Source organism: Miniopterus natalensis, chromosome 1 (genome assembly GCF_054644295.1).
Source record: "Miniopterus natalensis isolate mMinNat1 chromosome 1, mMinNat1.hap1, whole genome shotgun sequence".
Lineage (NCBI taxonomy): Eukaryota > Metazoa > Chordata > Mammalia > Chiroptera > Miniopteridae > Miniopterus > Miniopterus natalensis.
In genome coordinates, this window is record NC_142081.1 from 27,996,423 (window position 1) to 28,016,226 (window position 19,804).

The 19,804-nt window shown below is 43.1% G+C and overlaps 2 protein-coding genes across 4 annotated transcripts in view; both read right to left on the bottom strand.

Annotated features, from left to right (window-relative positions):
• Positions 1–4,967: 4,967 nt before the first annotated feature.
• On the bottom strand, positions 4,968–14,103 carry AKAP5 (A-kinase anchoring protein 5). 3 transcript variants are annotated; one of them, XM_087819954.1, is made up of 3 exons: positions 14,029–14,103; positions 13,116–13,294; positions 4,968–10,891 (listed from the first exon to the last, which is right to left on the bottom strand). In XM_087819954.1, exon 3 carries the CDS (start codon positions 10,627–10,629, stop codon positions 9,346–9,348), a length of 1,284 nt encoding a protein of 427 aa, XP_087676080.1. In that variant the 5' UTR covers positions 10,630–10,891; positions 13,116–13,294; positions 14,029–14,103; the 3' UTR covers positions 4,968–9,345. The 3 variants fall into 3 exon arrangements, with proteins under 3 accessions (XP_087676080.1, XP_016079302.2, XP_016079301.2); XM_016223816.2 differs by lacking the exon at positions 14,029–14,103 and having other exon boundaries at positions 13,157–13,480; XM_016223815.2 differs by lacking the exon at positions 14,029–14,103 and having other exon boundaries at positions 13,116–13,480.
• Positions 14,104–18,468: 4,365 nt separating this feature from the next.
• MTHFD1 (methylenetetrahydrofolate dehydrogenase, cyclohydrolase and formyltetrahydrofolate synthetase 1) overlaps positions 18,469–19,804 on the bottom strand; it is a 50,769-nt gene continuing 49,433 nt past the window's right edge. The window contains exon 28 of the mRNA XM_087819964.1: positions 18,469–18,545. The gene's annotated coding sequence lies outside the window, so the exon portion shown is untranslated. The remainder of the gene's footprint in view (positions 18,546–19,804) is intronic.

Sequence of the window (19,804 nt, forward strand, 5' to 3'; positions counted from 1 at the left end):
TAGCCCTGGCTGGTGTGGTTCAGTTGGCTGGGCATCGTCCCATGTACCACAAGGTTGCCAGTTCGGTCCCGTTCAGTTGGGAGTGCCAGGTTGCGGGCTGGATGCCCTCTCCCCTCTCTCCTCTCTCCTCTCCCCCTCCCACCCTCCTTCCCCCTCTCCCTCTCCCTCTCCCCCTCCCCTCTCCCCTCTCCCCCTCCCCTCTCCCTTCTCCCCTCTCCCCTCTCCCTCTCCCTTTCTCTCTAAAAATCAATTAAAAAAATATTTAAAAAAGGGAATATTTTACATTATACTCAAATTTAGCATCACTATTTAATCACTTTTTTAAATACTTAGCTACTCCTGGATCTTGCTTTACTTTGTAATGACTAATGAGGCTTTTCCTACAATTCTGTAATATATTAGGTGCTGCAATATCTTGACACCCCTCTTTGATCAAGGTCCAGAAGATAATTTAAAAATCACACATTGTGATGTTATATTGAGCATTTCTGAGGATTCTTATGAGCCTTTAACAGTAGGACCTTGGAATTTTAGTCTCAATCACATTGGCTTTTCTAGTCAGGCATCAAACTCAGTTTTTAGTGGTGTGCCTGATCGCGAGGAATTCAGGGACTTTTTTTTAATGGTACAGAAGGTTTTTTGTTTGTTTTTACACTTATCATGCCATGAATTCAGAGGGAATGGGTTCCCGCAGCTCAGGCTCCTTTCCATCGGTTCTCACAAAGTGTGCTTCCCTGGGTGGAGCAGGCTGGTGCTTCAGTTCAGCCCAGGTACCTTTCTCTTTGGCTTCCTTCTGATCATTTTCCTTCACACGTTTCAGGAAGCTATCTTGGCTCTTAGAGTGTTGAATACACTCAAAACATACATTAATTCCCTTGGCAAAATCTTGTCCTTGTTTACAATGCCCACCGCAGGCTGGGTGACATTGTAGACTCTTCCAGTTTTGCCATGGGAACATTTGTGGGCCATTCCTTTTTGAACAGTGCCCATGCCCTTGATGTCTACAATATCACCTTTCTTGCAGATTCTTCATGTATGTGGCCGGAGGAACAACTCCATGTTTTCTAAAAGGCCTAGAGAACATACAGCGGTGCCTTTCATTCCCTTTGTGTTAGTCATTTTGGTGAATTATTGAAAGGTAGTGGTTCCAGCCAAAAGGCTGCCTCTCAATTGTTTTTTCCCTCATAGCCACAGCCTGTGAGGTTGGCCTGTATATTATTTTCTGGATTTGACTGTCTTTTTCAACTATGGCTCAGTAACTGACTTTCCAAGCTGGTGTTTCTTATCGCTTCCCTTCCTTCCTACCAGTTCCACTCTCCCACGTAAGCCGAGGCAGGCGCTCTTCAATAGAGTTCTCTGGCCTTCAGCTCTCCTGCCTTCCAATTCCGAGTGAGTATACTGTCCTCTTCCCCCGCCCACATCATTTGTGCTTGTAATACTATTTTTAATATTATCCTAGGACTTTGTACCCAATCACCAAATGCTTTTTAAAATTTAGTTTACAGTTGATTAGGCAACTTGGAGAATGAACCCACTTCCTCTCAGATTTCTCTTCCAATGTTTATACAATGTTGAAACTTTTTTTTAATCAAAACAACTTGGTGATATTGTATCAAAGTAATGAAAATAAAGTATCTTCCATTAAGCTTTTAAAAAATGGTGTCCTCCCCCAGCGGCATGGCTCAGTGGTTGAGCATTGACCCATGGACCCTGAAGGTCATGGCTTTGATTCCTGGCCAGGGCACATGCCCGGGTTGCAGGCTCAATCTCCAGTAGGGGGCGTGCAGGAGGCAGCTGATTGATGATTCTCTCTCATTGATGTTTCTCTCTCTCCTCTCTGAAATCAATAAAAACATATATATATACATATTTTAATATATTTTTATTGATTTCAGAGAGAGGAAAGGAGAGGGAGAGAGAGAGACAGAAATATCAATGATGAGAGAGTCATTGATCGGCTGCAGCCCGCAACCCAGGCATGTGCCCCGACCGGGAATCGAACCCTGATTGCTTGGATCCCAGGTCAATGCTCAACTGCTGAGCCACGCCCGGCCAGGCAAAAACATATATTTTTTAAAAGGTGTCCTTTCATGTCAGAAATCTGAAGGAACAGCAGTGCTCTAGGAGGAGTCTCTGCACAACTGAACTGGTCCCTGCTCTCCTGGGACCTGGGGGAGAGGCTCATGCAGGAAGGAAGCCTGAGAAGGAGGCTCTCGCCAGCTGTAGTTGCCCCTTGTCTGGTCTGTGTTATTACTGAATTTCAGGAAAGTCCAGTTTAGATTTGTGTGGACCAGACAGGCCTTTGAGTAATGAGATCTTGTGAATTTAGCTCTGTCACATTTTTCTGTAGTGGAAGCAATATGGCACTTAGTCCAAACCATATGTAGGCAAGTATTAAAACTTTTGTTAACTGGCATTTTGTGGTAAGTGCCTTGTAGGGAGGAAATCTAAAGAACCCATGGCAGTTCTTCAGAAAATGGGCATAACCTGTGCAAAGGTAAGGGAAAGGTTTTAAAATGCAGACCAAAGACTCCAGTGGAGTGAGCTCAAAAGTCCTTTTACTGGACCAGTTCTCATTTCCCAACATTGTCCTTCCACATGTGCAAAGTCCAGTGCTATGAGCTCAGTGGTTCCTGTCCCCTTTTTATTACAATATTTTAAAATGTGGAAGGAAAGGCATATAAATGTAGGACTTCTTTTTTTATTTTAAACATCTGTTTCACTGTTAACACCAGTCTCTGCAGATCTCTCAAACTGATGGCTGTGTTCAGAGCACCACGTTATGGCCAAGCCCGTCATGTGCGAGAAACGCTAGGGGGCACCACTACCAAAGGAATGCTGCTCCCGGAGTTGGGCAGTGCAGCCCTTCCTTTCCTTATCCCGGTTTAAGTGCAGGACTTAAAAAGCCCTTACGTTGAATTTCTGCACCAAGGAGCAGTTTTCGCTGATGCATCCAGGAAATGATATTAAAATACACGGGTGTATAAAGAACAACGAAAAAAATTAATACTTCCTAGGTGACACAACTGTGTCAAAATTTAGAACTCTGCACTAAAAGGGGTGGATTTTATATGTATGTAAATTATATCTTAATGGGAAAAACAGTTAAGATCACCCAGGTAAATATGAAAAAGCCTTAGAGCTTAATGAACCATAATGATTATCATTCACTATTCAATCTTTCACAGGTCAGAGAAAGCACATTCACCAGGCAATCCATAAAACTAAAAATAATTCTAAGCAAATTCACTCTGAAATTAATAAAATTATTGATAAAGCTGTTCATGGTACATCTCAATAATAGATCAGGCAGTCAGGTTGACTTTTTTCACCTAAATTTAGTGACCAACTGCATGGCATTCTGTATGGCAGACCACAGCCTTGCACGCAGTACAGGACAGGCCTAACCACTCTGGTCAGGAGGGTGAAAATACTCTGGTTTGGGATGACCTGTGTAAAGAGAAGTGACAGTCTGAGTTTTTATGCTGCAAATAACTCTTCCGCATGAAACACCCTCACTGTAACTCGCACGGGCAGGTATTTGATTTGGGCATGCATGCCTGTAGCTGCATTTGTGTGACTAATTGATCACAGATGTGGTCCAGGGACCTACTTGTAGCTCTACTGACCAGACCTGTGATCTCAAGGTACCAATGACCTTGAGGGATTTGGGTAGGGATTTGGGATTTGGGAATAAAAGGTTTGAGTACAAGTGTACAAATGACTGCATCTGCTTTTGTGTCGCCCTGTGCCCCGCATCTCCTAGGCGGCCTGGGGTTTATGACGACAGGTTTAATTCCTGCTCCACAATTGCACTGTCATAAAGATCAAGATAAGACCGAAAGTCCTATTTGAGTCTGGCCACCAGTGAGTCGTGGGGAGTTGTGTCTTGTCTTGCAAATGTGCAGAAACTGCTGGACATCGATGCTTTGCTGTCATGATAGGTTGGAATTCACAGAGACAGTGCTCCGTGTGGGAGTTCTCCAGGCTTTGGGCCACTGCGCCCTCCTCCCCTCACCTAGGTTTTCCTTGTGCGTGGTGCCTGTGCCCAGCGTTGCTCAGGATTTTCTGTGGGTGTGGAGTGTGCTCATGTACAACCACACATAAAATCACTTTCCTAAGCTCTGGAACTTAACCCCTGGAGATCTCAAGCTTTCAGGAAGGGGGGGGGGGAGGAGATACCCACAAAGGGCCTGGGGACTCGACTTCAGCATTAAAGGTAGATCTAAGAAGAAAATTAGAATTGTCTGTGAGGACAAGTTTTGCAAAAGGTAGTGTATCTTTTGTATTAGAAAGATGTGATTTAATTAAAAATTCTACAAAATGTGAAATATTAAATAAATACCCTATGTACAGTGGTTGTACATTAATGAAACATTTTGCTTTGGAACAAGGTTTAGTTTTAGGACTTTTAAGACACTATCGATTTAAATTGGTCCAGAAATTGGAAAGTACACTATTTCATACAGTTATTATTATTGGGCTGTGCTTAAGGAAAAACAGGGCTGTCAACATGAGGGGAATAAAACCAGTGTCTTAAAAACTTTGGAAACAATCATCTTAACAGACACCATCTGAATAAGCATTTTCACATCAAGGTTGCTTAGTTATCTAGAAAACCATAAAGATTAATAATTCAGTTTAATGTAAAGTAGAAACAACAAGTAAAGCAAGAAATGATGAAAACAAGGGAGGTTCTGTCAAATTCATAGGAGGCATCAAAGTCAGAATTGCCCTTTACATGGAATCAGGCCAATAAATTGAATCCAAGGTCTAGGTTTGTTCCTCTTTGCCGGAGGTGGCCTTAGGCATGTCATTCATTGTGGACTCTGTCCCACACCGTCAGTAGAGCAGAACTTTTCTGCAGTGTTAACTCAGTAGTTTCGTCAGTGTGATCTTTACAGTTTTAGGAAATGAAAGTAATATACCACGTTTCTCTTTAAAATTTTGAATAAGGAAAATAAACATGAGCCGATAAAACATTTATTCTGTATTAATAGTCAGTACATGTATTAATTCAGGTCGAAGCCTTTTTTTCTTAGAGTATTATTACTTGAATATTCGCATCTGATCCACAGTAATATAGTACTAGTTTTAATAAGAAATACAAAATGGGACTTTGATAACAGCTCACTCACTTAACATTTTACAGACAAAGAACTACTATAAATATGTAACATTATGCAGGCATTTTTCTGCACCTGTTCACAAACCAGAATGAATATGCTACCTAACTATTTAGAAACTGAATGCTTTCCAGCTGCCCCTGTATTCAGGTGACCACCTCCCTCACCAGACAAAACTGTTTTTTCTTTATTGTCCCCCCCACGGCACTTGGGACGCTGTGCTCCTTGGCACTGCTCCCTTGGTTGAGCCCTTGGAGGGCAGGGAGCCTGTCCCCTTTATCAGACTGTTTGACATAGGTTATACCCAGTACATGTTGAATCAAACTGAATTTAATCAGGACATCTAAATTTTATGTCATTTCCTTCTGTTAATTTTTTATAACTAAATAAGGATTGTTACAAAAATTCTTTTCAAAAATGTACCATAAAATGTACTCTGTTGAAATTTTGAATTCTGTAAAATAAGAAACTTCATGTTACACAATAAAACATCATAGGAATTTGAATGTAAAGAATTCTAAACCTTAAATGATGGGCAGAAAAGTCAACCCCTGATGTATTAAGTGTCAGATGAAATTAGAAAGACTTTACACAGTTGAATAAGATTGACGTTAAAAGGATCTTTTCAAACAATGGGATTCTGAAGTTTAACAATTATTTTAAAAATTCCGCTGTTAATCCTGAAAAAAATATTTCTTAACTATAAAAAATAAGGCAACTTGAAGTTAGAAATTTATGAAGTTAACTCAGAATCGCATGCCCTGTTATGATCCATATCTTTAAACGCCTTTAGCAGGAAGACTATTCACACATAGTGGTGAAAAAACACAATCTCTCAGAAATAAAGCAGAGTTTCCAAGACTCCACTAAATAGTAGGCCAATTAAGATCATCACAGGCTTTGTGCTGTCAGATTACCTTGAAAGAAAGTCATGCAGACAGCTTTTCCGAAGAACTCCATCCGTGCCACCTGCTTATCAGTCTTTGAAGTGGAGGAGGTGGCAGGGAGCACAATTTCTGCTTGAAATTTCTTTTGTTTTCTGCTACATTTATCTAAATGTTATCATGGAACTATTTTTATATCCTGTGAAGTACTTTGGGAAAATGTTAAGTGAATAATGCTACATAGAAGAGAGGAGGCTTTTCATATTCTCTGGGTTGTAGAGCAAAGTGAATAATACTTGATTCTTAAAAGGGTGGGAGGGCTGGTGTGGCTCAGTGGTTGAACATCATGGTCCGATTCCCGGTCGGGGCACATGCCCGGGTTTCAGGCTCGACCCCCAGTAGGGGGCGTGCAGGAGGTAGCCGACCAATGACTCTCTCATCATTGATGTTTCTCTCTCTCCCCCTTCCTCTCTCTGAAATCAGTTTAAAAAAGGGGAGGGGGAAATAACATGCTAAAAAACTTAAGTGTCCAATAAACCAACCAGCCTACTAAACTTCTGAGCTCGAAGAGAAACCGTATCCCCACTAATTGATAAATGTTCACTAAAGGCAATATTTATACCACAGCAAATTTAAATGAAAATTCATGTGCGGTAATTAAATTGCCTTTTAAATGATCATTTTAATATTGTTAAAGGATTGTGAATTGAATAAGAATTTATTTATATTCATTTAATGTCTTACATATAAAATCAGATTGCTTAAAATACTGTTATAATAAAAAGTTTTAAGAGAGGTTTCTAAGTTATAATTATTTCTACAACAGCAAAATGATCTGGATGACCTTAGAATTCACTATAGTAGGACTTGGCCGTGTGGAAGATATAGTCAGATTGAAACCAATTTAATGACTGTGTTCCTTTCTCAAACTGGAATCCTACTTATTTAATTTACCAGATATTTTCAGTAGGGAAGATTGAGGAGAAACCACTTAAGAATGAATGCGAGTACACTCATCATAAAAACAATTCATTATAATACATTCTAATAAAAATACATTACAAAAACAACCCATTATAATACATTCTAATAAAAAACATGTATCAAACCAGAGGGGGATGTGTGGAAACACAGGACTAGATAAAATATTACTTTCTTAAAAAAGAAAATTCATTACACATATTTCCCTAGTATGTTTTTAAAATTCCCAAATACACCTAAACCTTTCAAAATATTTTCAATAACTGATAAGCGCTGTGCTTTTTGCTCACCTATGAGAGATTAAAAACTTGCAGTGCAAGTTATGTTGGCTCGAGCCATCCTTGCAGTAAATGAAGACAGGATTCCTCAAAACTCTGTAAAATGTACCAACTCTAATCAGGTCTAAATTGTTCACTTTTAAATATTTGATATTTTGCTGGTAGCTGTCCAAGTCCATTAGCACCACATATAGTGAATTAAAAAGAGTATTTTTAGGGAGTATGATTTGGCTGTCTTTTTTTTTTTTTAAATGTTTAAAAGTTGTACAAATAAAAGAAATTGGTGTATTGGGTCATGTGTTTTGAAAGATACACTTTTCATCTTGCTAAATTGAAGGATTTGGGTGGATCCCCCCATCCCAAGTTTATAAGCATGAAGGTAGGGAAATCTGAGGAATGCTTTTTCGATTCAGTAAAGAATCTTGCTAATAATATCCATTATTTAGTTCAGTTTCAAAGTCGGATTAGGTTCTTCTGCCAGAGGTCTCAATATGTACTTACAGAAAAAAAAAAAAGATTCTACTGGACAAATTAACACATACTTTCTATATGCAATCCATAAATACTTCATGAAGTCACCAGACCATTTAAAATCATCTAAAGGACATTCTTTTTTCTAGGAATGTACAAATCACACATACAACTCTAGTGCAAGCGCTTCATTACTTATCTACTTTCGAAGTAACACCGTCTCTCAGTGTAGACAGCGGGGGACTATTACAATACGAAGACTAACCTGTGAGGTGAGGAAATATATTATAGTATCACGGCCAGAAGAAAGGTGGAAATAGAATCACTTTTTCAAAAAGTATGGCAAATCATTGATGAAATCAATGACTTAAGTAACTGAGTAAAATGCAGATAAGCCCTTCTCATTGTTATAAGTTCATTTTTTTGGTAAGGGATTAGCTGTATTGAAAAAAAACAACAAACCCTGATGAAAAATTTAATTTTCAATGTCCATGTGAAATGTTTTTTTACGGGTGTCTCTGAACGCATGGGCACCATGAAAGAATACTGACATTTAAAATGTGCATTAGCAGTAACTTTTAACTTTCTATTCAACCTTGTACTTGGCTCATTCTTGGTCAAGGATGAATAATATTTTTTACTAAATTATTACGATTTCCTAGGACTTTTCCTGCCAGGCTGGCTTTGAATCCGCTCTCCCACTCTGAGGAGTATGGTCTCTGGAGAAGTACTCCTGCAACAGGAGTCCTTGTGCTCTGTGATGGCTTGTACTGGGGAAGTTTGCCTTCTCCTGGCTGGAAAATAATATTCCACTCTTTTTGCATTTGTTGTTGCTGTTGTTTTGTTTGTTTTTACCTTTTCATCAGATGATCCCATGCAGAAATGGATTTATACAAGTCTGTGTGGGGCAGAAGAAGGACGGAGAGGGAAAATGCACTCCCTGTCCCCACAGCTTTGCACTTGGTAATTATTTGCCTGTTTGAAGTAATCTGTGAATGGCTTTTGTAAGGGACTTGAGCAAGACTAGAAACCGCTCATGTTTAATTCAACTATGCATATTTTGCTGAAATTGGGAAAAAGCAATTTTTTTAAGATAAGACTACTGCTTAGGACTGTAACAACTATAACACATTCACCAAAAAAAGGCTCACCTTGGTCACCATTGTAAACAGCATAAATGTGCACTGTAACAAAAAGCTTTGAAAACTGAATGCAATGTTAACCTATACACAGAGTTGAACTATCAAGAGGAAACCAGGCTTTGCGACATCAGCAGACATGAAAGAGATGATGGCATATTGTAAGTGCTCAATAAATACATCTTCCTCCCCTCAGGCACCCCAATCTCCACAGGCCATTTTAGCAACTCCCTGTATGTCACTTTGCACTGTGATCTGTACCGACCTCCTCCATCCAGAAATGGCTGCATGTTACTGGTAGGCAGGGTTTCAGAAACTTAATTAATTCTTCAGCACTTCTGGGCTGTGAGTGTACATTTAAATTCCACACCTGAAAATCTCTTACTTGTTACTGAATAAGAAATGCCACAAATATGTAAAATAATTCATCGTTAAATTTTTTTCTTCCCATGATATGGAAATTGAGTCACTGTAGAAGATTGTTTATTTTATTGTCATCAGAGGCCATTTCATTAACCAGCTGTTCTATAGACAGCTGGATAGCATTCTTGACAAGAGAAGAGGCTGTTTGTATTAAGAGTGTTTCATATTGTTCTGAAGTTCTACCCTCAAAACCACACTCAGCAAAACCCCCGACTTCCTCATTTTCAACTGACATTAAGAATGGCTTAGGGACATTTTTAGATTTTGTAACGTCAAATTCACTAATTTCAGTGTCCGTAATAATAATAGCAATGGGTTCCATTCTTTTGTTTTCTTCTGGTTTGGGTTTCTCTGCACTGATTTTAATTTCTTTAAAATCTGATTCCTGGCTCAGGTCAGTATCTTTTGGCTTAATCTCTTCAGCTACAATCTCTACACTTTCCTGGTCTTTCGAATTTGGTCCACTTTCTGGGATGTCGTTTCTGGCTTCTTCCACAATTTGTTGATCCGCGGTTGCAGGTGAGGGGAGAGCCTCAGAAACCCCTGGTAGCTGGTGTTGTGTTTCTGAAGTTTCAAGTGGGCTTGTTTGCTGGGGTGGGACACTTTGTTCTTCCTCAACCGTTTCAATGTCTTTTTCAAGGATTAGAGTTCCTGTTTGAACAGCAGAATGCCCCATATCTAACCCAAGTTCTACTGAAATCACGTTCTCTCCAGGAGAAGTTCTGCTGTTGCTCACGTTTGGTTCACAGACCTCATCACCTTCTTCCTGTGAGACATCTCCACTTACATCCTGGGTCAGCTTGGCCTTTGCTGCCTGGTCATCGGATTGGGTTGGAGTTTTTGTATCCAACTTTTCAGCTTCTCCCTGAACTTTGATGCTGCAGTCTGTATCTTCTATAATTCTGGAATGATTGTGTCTTTTCTCCCCTTTCGAGAATTTTATGCAGGGAATTCTAAATCTGGATTTTGCCTTTTTCTTAGAAAGATCAGCATCCTCGGCATTGACTTCAGGTTGCACGTTAGCCTCAAAGGGCTTTTGCTGCTTTGAAGAATCTGGCTGTTTCCTGCGTGTTACAAGGCGTTTTATTGAGGCCCAGGCCCCCCCTGGGGGCTGCGGCTGATCAGAAGCTCCTGCTCCTGAAGGACACTTCCCGGCCACATCGACAGCTTCGGAGCCAGCCTTGGGCTTCGTGGCTTTGGCTGATTTCTTTCTTCTCTTGAAGCAAAGCATCGGTGCCTTCTCCTCCTGCCTCTCACCCTGAGGACTAACGGCTGATCTCTTCTCATCCTTGCTTTCTACTTGAATTTCAGAAACTGGGATCTCCATTTTTACATTACACTTTTTCTTTCTCTACAAAACTATATTCTCTCTTCCTCAGCAGCCGTTTATGACAAAAAGCTGGGCAAAAACATCATACTAGGGGAAATTTCTTCCAGATGTATTCACTCCTTTTGTCTTATTCCACATAGTTGATTGAGGTGGTTTCTCCAGTATGCAAATGCCTAGTTTCTCTATTACTTGCAATTTCTCTTTAATTTCTTCATGAAAGCCCTTTACTTGACAGACTTTGTTTTATTTAAACATCAACCTGATGAGAGAGGAGAGAGTGTTATTTTATTTCACCATCAGCCTGTTGTTTTCTATAGAGACAATTTCAGTTGAATGCATATGATTCCACTAGGCATGTTTCCCGTATTAATAACTTACTGAAAATGACTGGAGAATAAAAATTTGGGTTAGCCCTGGCTGGTTTTTCTCAGTGGTTAGAGCGTCGGCCCATGGACTGAAGGGTCCCGGGTTTGATTCTGGCCAAGGGGATGGACCTCAGTTGCAGGCTCGATCCCCAGCCCCAGGTTGGGGCACATGCGGGAGGCAACCCATCACTGTGTCTCTCTCACATCGACGTTTCTCTCACATGAGTCTCTCTCCCTCCCTCTCTCTCTCTCTTTCTCTGTCTCTTCCCTTCCACTCTCTCTGAAAAGCAATGGAAAAAATATCCTCAAGTAAGGATTAAAAGAAAACTTGGGGTCAACTTTTTAAAAAAATTGATTTGAGAGAGAGGAAGGGAGAGGGGGAGAGAGAGAAACATCAATGTGTGAGAGAAACATTAATAGGTTGCCCAGACTGGAGACTGAACCCACAGCTTGGTATATGCTGACTGGGAATTGAACCTGGGACCCTTTGGTGCACGGGACAGCACTCCAACCGACTGAGCCACACTGGCCACGGCTAGTTGGGCTGTCTTTATGACTTGTTTATGACTCTGAATTGCAAGTTAACAAAGAAACAAAGAAAGGTAGGGTGATCAGCAAGCTAGTGTAATTTTTACTACATGCAATAAAGGATTTTGAAGCTGCAAAGGATTTTAGAGATGATTTGAGATTAATCAAGCACCAGAATGGGCAGTTAGCCTGTTGAAAGCCATATAGTTAGGTAAGGTCACAGCCAGAGCTAGAACTAAAGACTCTGATTCTACAATGTTCTTTCCATTACACCTAAGGTTTCTCTATTCTAAACATGTAAGTTCCATCAAGGAGGCGCTACTTTCTATACATACGCTGGGGAAACTTAACATTACTGTCATTCTCCACTCTTAAATTCAGTTGTATAATGTTGACTTTTTCCCCCTAAGTATTTGCTGTTCAAACATTTTCCATAATGAGCACATAGTTGAAGGTCAGTAAGAGCAAATGATAGTAATAGCTGACATTTACTGAGCAACTTCTGTGTATATTAGGAAGTGCTCAGCACTTTTACATACATCTCTAATCCTCCCCACGTTACAAAGTGAGTAGGTGGTGGTATCGCCATCTACAGATGAAGAAACAGGCTCAGAGACGTTTAGCAACTTGCCTGAGATTACACAGCTGGTAGGTAACAGAGCTCAGATTCAACCCAAGATTGTTTCTGAAGCCCGTGCTCTGAAACTGGGCTTTAAGAATTTCATCAGAGCCCGGCCAGGTGTGGCTCAGTGGTTGAGCATCAACCTAGGATCCATGTGATCGGGGTTCGATTCCAGGTCAGGGCACATGCCTGGGTTGTGGGCTTGATCCCTAGTTGGGGGTGTGCAGGAGGCAGCCAATCAATGACTCTCTCATCATTGATGTTTCTATTTCTCTCTTCCTCTCTCCTCTCCTCTCTCTGAAATCAATAAAGATATATATATATTTTAAAAATATTCTTTTAAATAAAAAAAATTTCATCAGAAAAATGAACTGTGTAAAGATGCTAATCTGTACTAGATTTGCTAGTCAAAAATTTTAACAATGTTTAATGGTTATGTAACCATTATGTAGCCCATCAACTCATAACTGAATCAAGATTAGATTGAGTTTTTCCTATTTTAAAATTAAACTTTTGAAATTCCTTATATGTTATTTTGGTTCTAGAAAGCCAAGTATAAATGATAAGCTGTACAACTGGCAAACTGGTTAGTTATGTATAAATATAAAGGTATATTTAAAAATTTATCCACAGAATGTGGGACCAATGAACAGAGATGTGAGGTGATCATCTCACAAAATTCCTATGAATTTTAGCGGATGGATGTCCTAAAATAAGCAAAGGGACTCAGCCATTGGACTGTTTTTATGTAAATCCTTCGCTGTTGAAGGTTTATTTGGGTTCTGGATTCTACAAACCACATAGGGAACTGGAACTCTGAAAATGAGTTTATGATCTAAGTACCCCCTCAGGTTGAGTGTTACGTACTTCATGCCTCTGACAGAAAGACAGTTACCCTATCACAATAATGGAACTAAAATATGACCGTTTTCATAGAGTCCCTCCTCCTATAATGCTCCCGTAAGTACCAGAAGGGCAGCTGATTATAGCTTCCTTCAAGTCTTCTCACTTCTATGAGCTCGCAGCTCCTGAAAACTTCTGCTGATGAGAGGATGTACAACCGCCGGCGATGCCGAAACTAGGTCATGCGCAGGAATGTATCGTTTCAGACCAACAGGGACGGCTGCTGGGGAAGCTCACTCTCACGCTGCAGGGATAAAACAAATACGCAGCCGGGAACCTAACTGCAACGGGGAAAATGCAATCTGTAGACATGAAAACTTTGCAGAATGTTAGACTGCAAATGATTCGCTCTCAACCTGCAAGTGTAGTTTTATCGCCTCAAAAATCTTAAAGTCCCAGATGTCGTTTCCTGATAAAGCCCAAATCGGAAGCCACGGGAAACCCCCTTCCCCGTTCCCCTTGGGCAGAGGGCGCAGGGGGGCAGGCGCCGGGCGAGCGGCTCCCGCAGGCTCCCGCAGGCTCCCGCAGGCTCCCGCAGGCTCCCGCAGGCTCCCGCAGGCTCCCGCAGGCTCCCGCAGGCTCCCGCAGGCGGCCGACGAGCCGGGCGCAGAGCCGAGCGCGGGAGACGCGGGCGGGCGCGCGCGGGGCGCGCAGCGGAGCCCCGCTTCCAGCCGCCCGCACAGTTACGCGCCGGGGACGCGAGCCCCGTTTCCCTCAAACGCAGGGCAAAGGGACAGCCCACCGCAGCCCACCTTCCAGGACGGGCGGGAAGGCTCGGGGTGGGCAGAGCTCAGGAGGGTCGCGCCGGCTGCAGAGTCCCACGGACAAATGACCTTCCCGGCTCTGACACCGGCCATCTCCCGGGGGCGGGGGGCGCAGATTCCGGGGGTCCAGGGGCACCTCCCGCCCACTCCGCAGCGCAGGGTCAGCGGACCCGCACCCTCTTCTCCCGCAACCTCCTCGCCCTCCTTCACTTACCGATGGTGCCGGGGCGCCTGGCCGGGGTGGGGGTCCCTGCTGTCCAGTACCGGAGAGCGTCCGCCGGGCGGGGCCCCCAGGCCGCCGGGCAGCCGCGGTCGCACCCCGCGCGAGCAGCCAGCCCTCCGCGGAAGGACCGCAGCCCGCGGCGCCCCCTCCCCAGCGCGGGACTGACAGCCGGCGGCACCAATGCGCGCGAGGCGAGGGCGCGGGGCGGGGCGGGGCCGGCGGGGGCTGGGGGCTGGGGGCTGGGCGCGGGGCTCCGCGGGACCACGCCGGGGGGTCTGCCCCGCCGCTCCTGCCGGGGCGCGCACCCCGCCTCCTGACCGCACTCAGCGGAGGGCAGGGCGCCCCGGGGGAGCCGGCCGGTGCGGAGGGGACGCGGGCCGGGAGCCGCACATTTTCTGGCACGCGAACTAGGCAAAATCCGGTTTTAAATGATAGGCATTCCCGTTATAACCCCGGCACCGGGGATCCAGCAGGCAACCCCAGGCATGTGCTCTGACCAGGAATAGAACCGGCAACCCTTATGTGCAGGACACCCAACCAACTGAGCCACACTGGCCAGGGCTATTTTCTGAATCTTTAAACAATCTGCTAGCCATAGTGAAAAGCACCACAAGCATGTATTTGTACACATAGCACATTGCTTTCATTAATACCTATGAAAGGTGTTGCTGCGGGAGCTTAGGGCGACTTGCTTTGGGTTTAATATTACTTACAAGGGCATTCCTGGGAGTCCAGCTGAGGTCCTGAAGGATGCACAATTCCTGCCGCCGCCTCCGGTCCCTCCCAGGCACATCAGTCAAATGAAGAACCTGTAATGGTGGAGGAGGGAAGAACTGCTGAACAGCAGCTGTACTTCCCTCCTTCCTTCAATAGGATCATGGTCTTCAGGAGAGTAAATCTCAGTTATCCATTTTTGGATGTTTTTCCAGGGATATATTTTACTTTGGTAACATTCTATAGCTGTCACTGAGACTTATTAAGGAAAGAACTATTAGGACACAATAGCAAAGCTGAATCCTAGTTGTCAGGTCTTAAATTCACAGATAAAAGAGACAAGAACCATAAAACAAGAAAACCCAGAAGCATCTAGTTTAGTTGTAATTAAGAATTCAATTTCTGCCGGGCCCGGGCGTGGCTCAGCGGTTGAGCGCTGACCTAGGATCCAGGAGATCGCTGTTCAGTTCCCAGTCAGGGCACATGCCTGGGTTGCGGGCTCCATCCCTGGTGGGGGCGTGCAGGAGGCAGCCGATCAATGACTCTCTCATCACTGATATTTCTACCTCTCTCTCTCCCTCTCCCTTCGTCTCTCTGAAATCAATAAAGACATAAAAAATAATAATTCAGTATCTACTTGTTTGTTCAGCAAACACCAGTCTGTAAAAATGTCCTTTATATCCCCAGATGGGTTGCTAGCCCTGCTGATAGTTTTGAACTTTAAACAAGCCCAAAGAAATCCATACCACTCAACCAACTGAGAGGCTATTACCTACTGAGATCCAGGGTTTCTCAAATCTAGTACATCTGGGAGTTTGCAACAGTTTCAGGCAAAAATAAGATGAGCTTATTTAGTTGAAGACAGGGTAGCACAGCTGTCTTATTAGGAAATAGTTGAAAATGAAACAAGGGACAGGTTAAAACAATAAAGGCCATCTTAATGACGTGTCGGGCTTTTCCACTTGCTTTTCTTAAAAGTAAGAAAGACTAGTGACAGGGAACTAAGGGCTGGTTTCAAGTGAGAGGTTAACTGATTTTGTATTTGGAGGGCAGCTTTCTTTACGGTATATTACAAATAACTCATCCCCAACCTCTATATAACACACACACACTGATGGATATAGGATGATAAATAAAATACTGCATTGTGACTGTGGTTTTCCTTTACTATATGACAAGAACCCAATGCTGTATTTTAGTTTTAAAAACCGTATCCAGTATCTCATGCGTGAAAGAAATCTGTCATCCCTGAACTCACTTAAGTGACAGTTAGGAAGCTATTATCCTTATCATTCTCTGTTATTCTATTAGTAGCGTTTCATTATATAATGAGAAATGGGCTATAAATATCTCTCTCCAATCTGATGAGAAATTATCCTACCTACAGCTTATCTTGTTAACATCACCAGATACAGTAGGCCAATAAAATAGCTTACATATTTATCTGATCTCTACTGATCATACCATTTCTCCCATCCTGGTTCCTATCCACCCACAGCCTGGGCCTGAAGCTACCAAAAATGGTTCATAAGTCTTTGGTAACAATTCTTACATTTTAGAGATCTGGGAATAGGCCTCCACCCCTTCTTCTCTGGAACATATTAAATGAACCCATGGCTCCAGTGCTCCAGCGGTTGGATGTGTTCCTGGGCACAATTAGGGCTGCACCAGCCAACACAAACTCAACAGTAATTCTGCTGTAATCTGCTTCACTTGGCAGCACATAAATACCGTCTCTTTTGAATTAAGAGTATATACATCTTCAGTGCATCGCAACAGCCTCTGAGGTGCAGATCAGAGAGGCTGCAATCTGTTTGTCGGTGATATTATGAATAGGGGGAGGGAAGGCATTAGCAGCCCAGAGAAGGGTAGGAATGGCGACAGGGAGGCCAATGATCTGCAAAGACTCTCAGTCTCAAGGTAAAGGCACTGGCCCTTCTCTGGCAACACATACATATGTACCCCAAGCACTAATTCCCCTGTAGGTTTTGAATCCAGGTCTTCAATTAGCCAGCAGTTATCTTTTGTTCTTTATGCCTCCTCTTCATCACACCTCTTCGTTACCACAGATTAAATAATCAATTCCACAAAACTCATGCCATCAATAATTGCTTGGCAGCCTTAACTTCTTTATTTCTTCCCTCTCCTTCCACCTTTTACCATCCCTCCCTTCTGAAGGGATGTGAAATGGGCACAGCTTCACATCTATCACAAACGGGATGCCCATTTCTGTGCCACCTGGCAGGAAGAGCCCCCGAAAGGCAGAGTGATGGTAAAGAGCAGAGGCGTTGGAGTTACATGACCTTAACAAGTTCATCAGCAGCCAGCAGCAATGCAATTTCAAACTGCTGATGTAGTAAGATCTCTAAGATATATCACCAAGTGAAAAAAGCAACTGGTAACATTTGAATTTTTAGCGAAGGCATACTGTACTTCTACTTAGGAATTTCTTGCATTGGTGATGGTCCATTCACTCCAAGTGCAGCCTGGTAAAAACATTTGCATTATTTATTGTATTATAAATACAGGGCTTTGTTTATAGTCTTTGGCTTACAAACCTCCACCCCCACCATGTTTATTATTCCTATCAATATTAAGTGTTTAAACCCACGTGGCTTTTGGTGATACGAGGGAGCCTAAAACCTTTAAGATGACCTTTAAGTCACCATGTCTGACAATAGACTGCTTTCTTCCCTTGCTTACAAACTGCATTCCCAGCAAGTCCCATCCCAGATGAGGTTTTATAGGACGTTAAAGAAACCCTCAGAAACAGTGAACCCTGTGCAGAAAGGGCCTGAATGATGCTTTGGAACAGGAACTGACACCACCAAGTGTGTGCCATGTGCCAGGCAGTATACAACATATGGGGTCCCCAAAGTGCCACCGTTACTTATTTGGACTGTAAAACATTGTATTACAGCACTGATGTGAACCTAGGTATTAAAAATAATAAAACCAAGGACTCCAGGAAAAATACTGCTCTGCCAATGCCAGTGAAGATGCAACATCTTCTGGAAGGATCCAACGCAGGAAGACAAGGGGGGGAGGGGGAAGAAAGAGGGTGAGGAAGAAGAGATAGAAGATAAAAAATAAAAGGGAAAACATTTGAGCAAAAGAATCTTCTGTGGGGAGCAGTAGTGCCCGGGCACATGGTAAAATCTCCATAAGTATTTGCTGAACCAATCAATAGAGCAAAAAGGGCTAAGCTACAGTTAGAGCTGTACGACCAGACTTCTTGAGGACTCTATGAATAAATGGTGCTAAAGCTGAGAAAGAAATGGGAATGCCATGGACATTCAGGACAAAAACCTATACGGGCAGTATCTTCCCAGGGTTAAAAAGAGGAACATGGAAAGGTATATGATAGCACACCCTGCTTCTCCTGGTGTGTGTCCTCCCAGAAACGCGCATGCACACACCATTTCCCCCTTTACACAAAACGGCCATAAAGTACACATTGCAACTTGCTTCTTTAGCCCCAGGGTATGCCGGGCAAATGGGCTCACACAGGATGGCAGAGATATTGCAGCAGTCTGTTATTATATTAAAACACCGAGATAACAACATTATTTTATTCTGTGAAATTTCAGTAAATTGACATGTATATGATTTATGTTAATTTAGACATGATGATGGGAATTAAGACCAAAGAAAGGCTTCTGGGGAACTCCCACTATTTCCTGCAGATCCTCGGGCAGGGGCTGACTTCTCTCGACTTCCCCACACTCCTGACCGTAGGCCTGAACGCGCACTGGCCTAACTTTCAAAGTAGCTTCTTGAAGATGGACAATCTGGGAGGGAAAAGAAACAGGAATAAATGTTTTCTCTAGCTGCTGAAATGTTTCCTCTTCCCTTCCACACTACACCCCTGCCCTCTTGCATTGCGACGCTGCTAACATTTACATCGTTTCCCACAACTCTTCCAGGGCCGGTCCATAGACCTGAAAACAATGCATGGCTATGTAAACACTGTGCCAGACCAGACCAGGCATGAGCCAGGATGACTTTTCCATCGTCACACATGCCCTTAAGGAGCAGTGTTCCCCCAGCATCAAGCCAGCCTCTCTGTGAGCAGCCAGCCTTACAGCTGCTTCGATGATGACAGTTCTCTTCCACCCTGACCTTTACTTTCTTAATGTGAGAGCTTTTGTGTTGCATGACCCTTCGATACCCTCGCTTTTTCTAGTTCCTTCTAGTCTTTCGCAAGCCTCCCTCCTCTTGTTCCACATTGCACTTGTGACTCTAGGTCACTTGCAGTTGCCAGGACACCCCTTGATTACTGTCCAGATCCGGATTTGGTTTCCTGAGACCATGTCTCCTTCTTTCTTGGTTCAGTCCTCACTTTGCTGGAGTACATTGCTAAATCCCTTCCTAGGAAGAGATGTGGGGCAGGGAACCTGCATGTCTCTGAAAACACCGGGATAGATTTGGCAGGGGATAGGTACAGGTGGCAAGCGTTTCCCTGAGAACTTGGAGGGAATTCCTCCATTGTCTAAAAAGCCTCTTCCTGATAAGTCAGGTTGGTTCAGTCTAATTCTCGTTTTTTAAGAGGCAAGCCTTTCTCCGAAGAATGGTTTTTGGGATTTTCATCATTGATGGTTTTGAAATTTCAACTGGATGTGTCTGCTCCTTCATTGTGATGAGTACTTGGGGCCTTTCACTTAAGACCCAAGAACTTCTGCACTGGTTGTTTCCTTCTCTTTTCCACTTCCTAGGACATTTACTCAACTCTTACCTGCTAGCTGTCTATTCAGGGCATACAGACCTCAGCTGCTCCTGTGCCATCAACTTGGAACCCAGAGTCTCGTGGGTTCCAGCAGAGGAGGCCTAACTTCTGCCGCGGTCCCTTCTTAGTTCATGAGACGGCAGCTTTCTCCCTCACCGCCAACCTGTGACGGCCGTGTTCTTCCTCCAAAAATGTGTTGAAATATAAATACTTCGTTCACTGGTTACTGCCAACTCTCATTACTGCCCCCTCTCCCCTCAGTGATGTCTGAAAAGGCATCCCTTTAGGCGGAGTCCTATAATTCATAAATATGTCTCACAAAGAAAA

Coding starts and splice junctions, on each gene's coding strand:
- AKAP5 (XM_087819954.1), bottom strand. CDS start 10,629: ATGGAGATCCCAGTTTCTGAAATTCAAGTAGAAAGCAAGGATGAGAAG.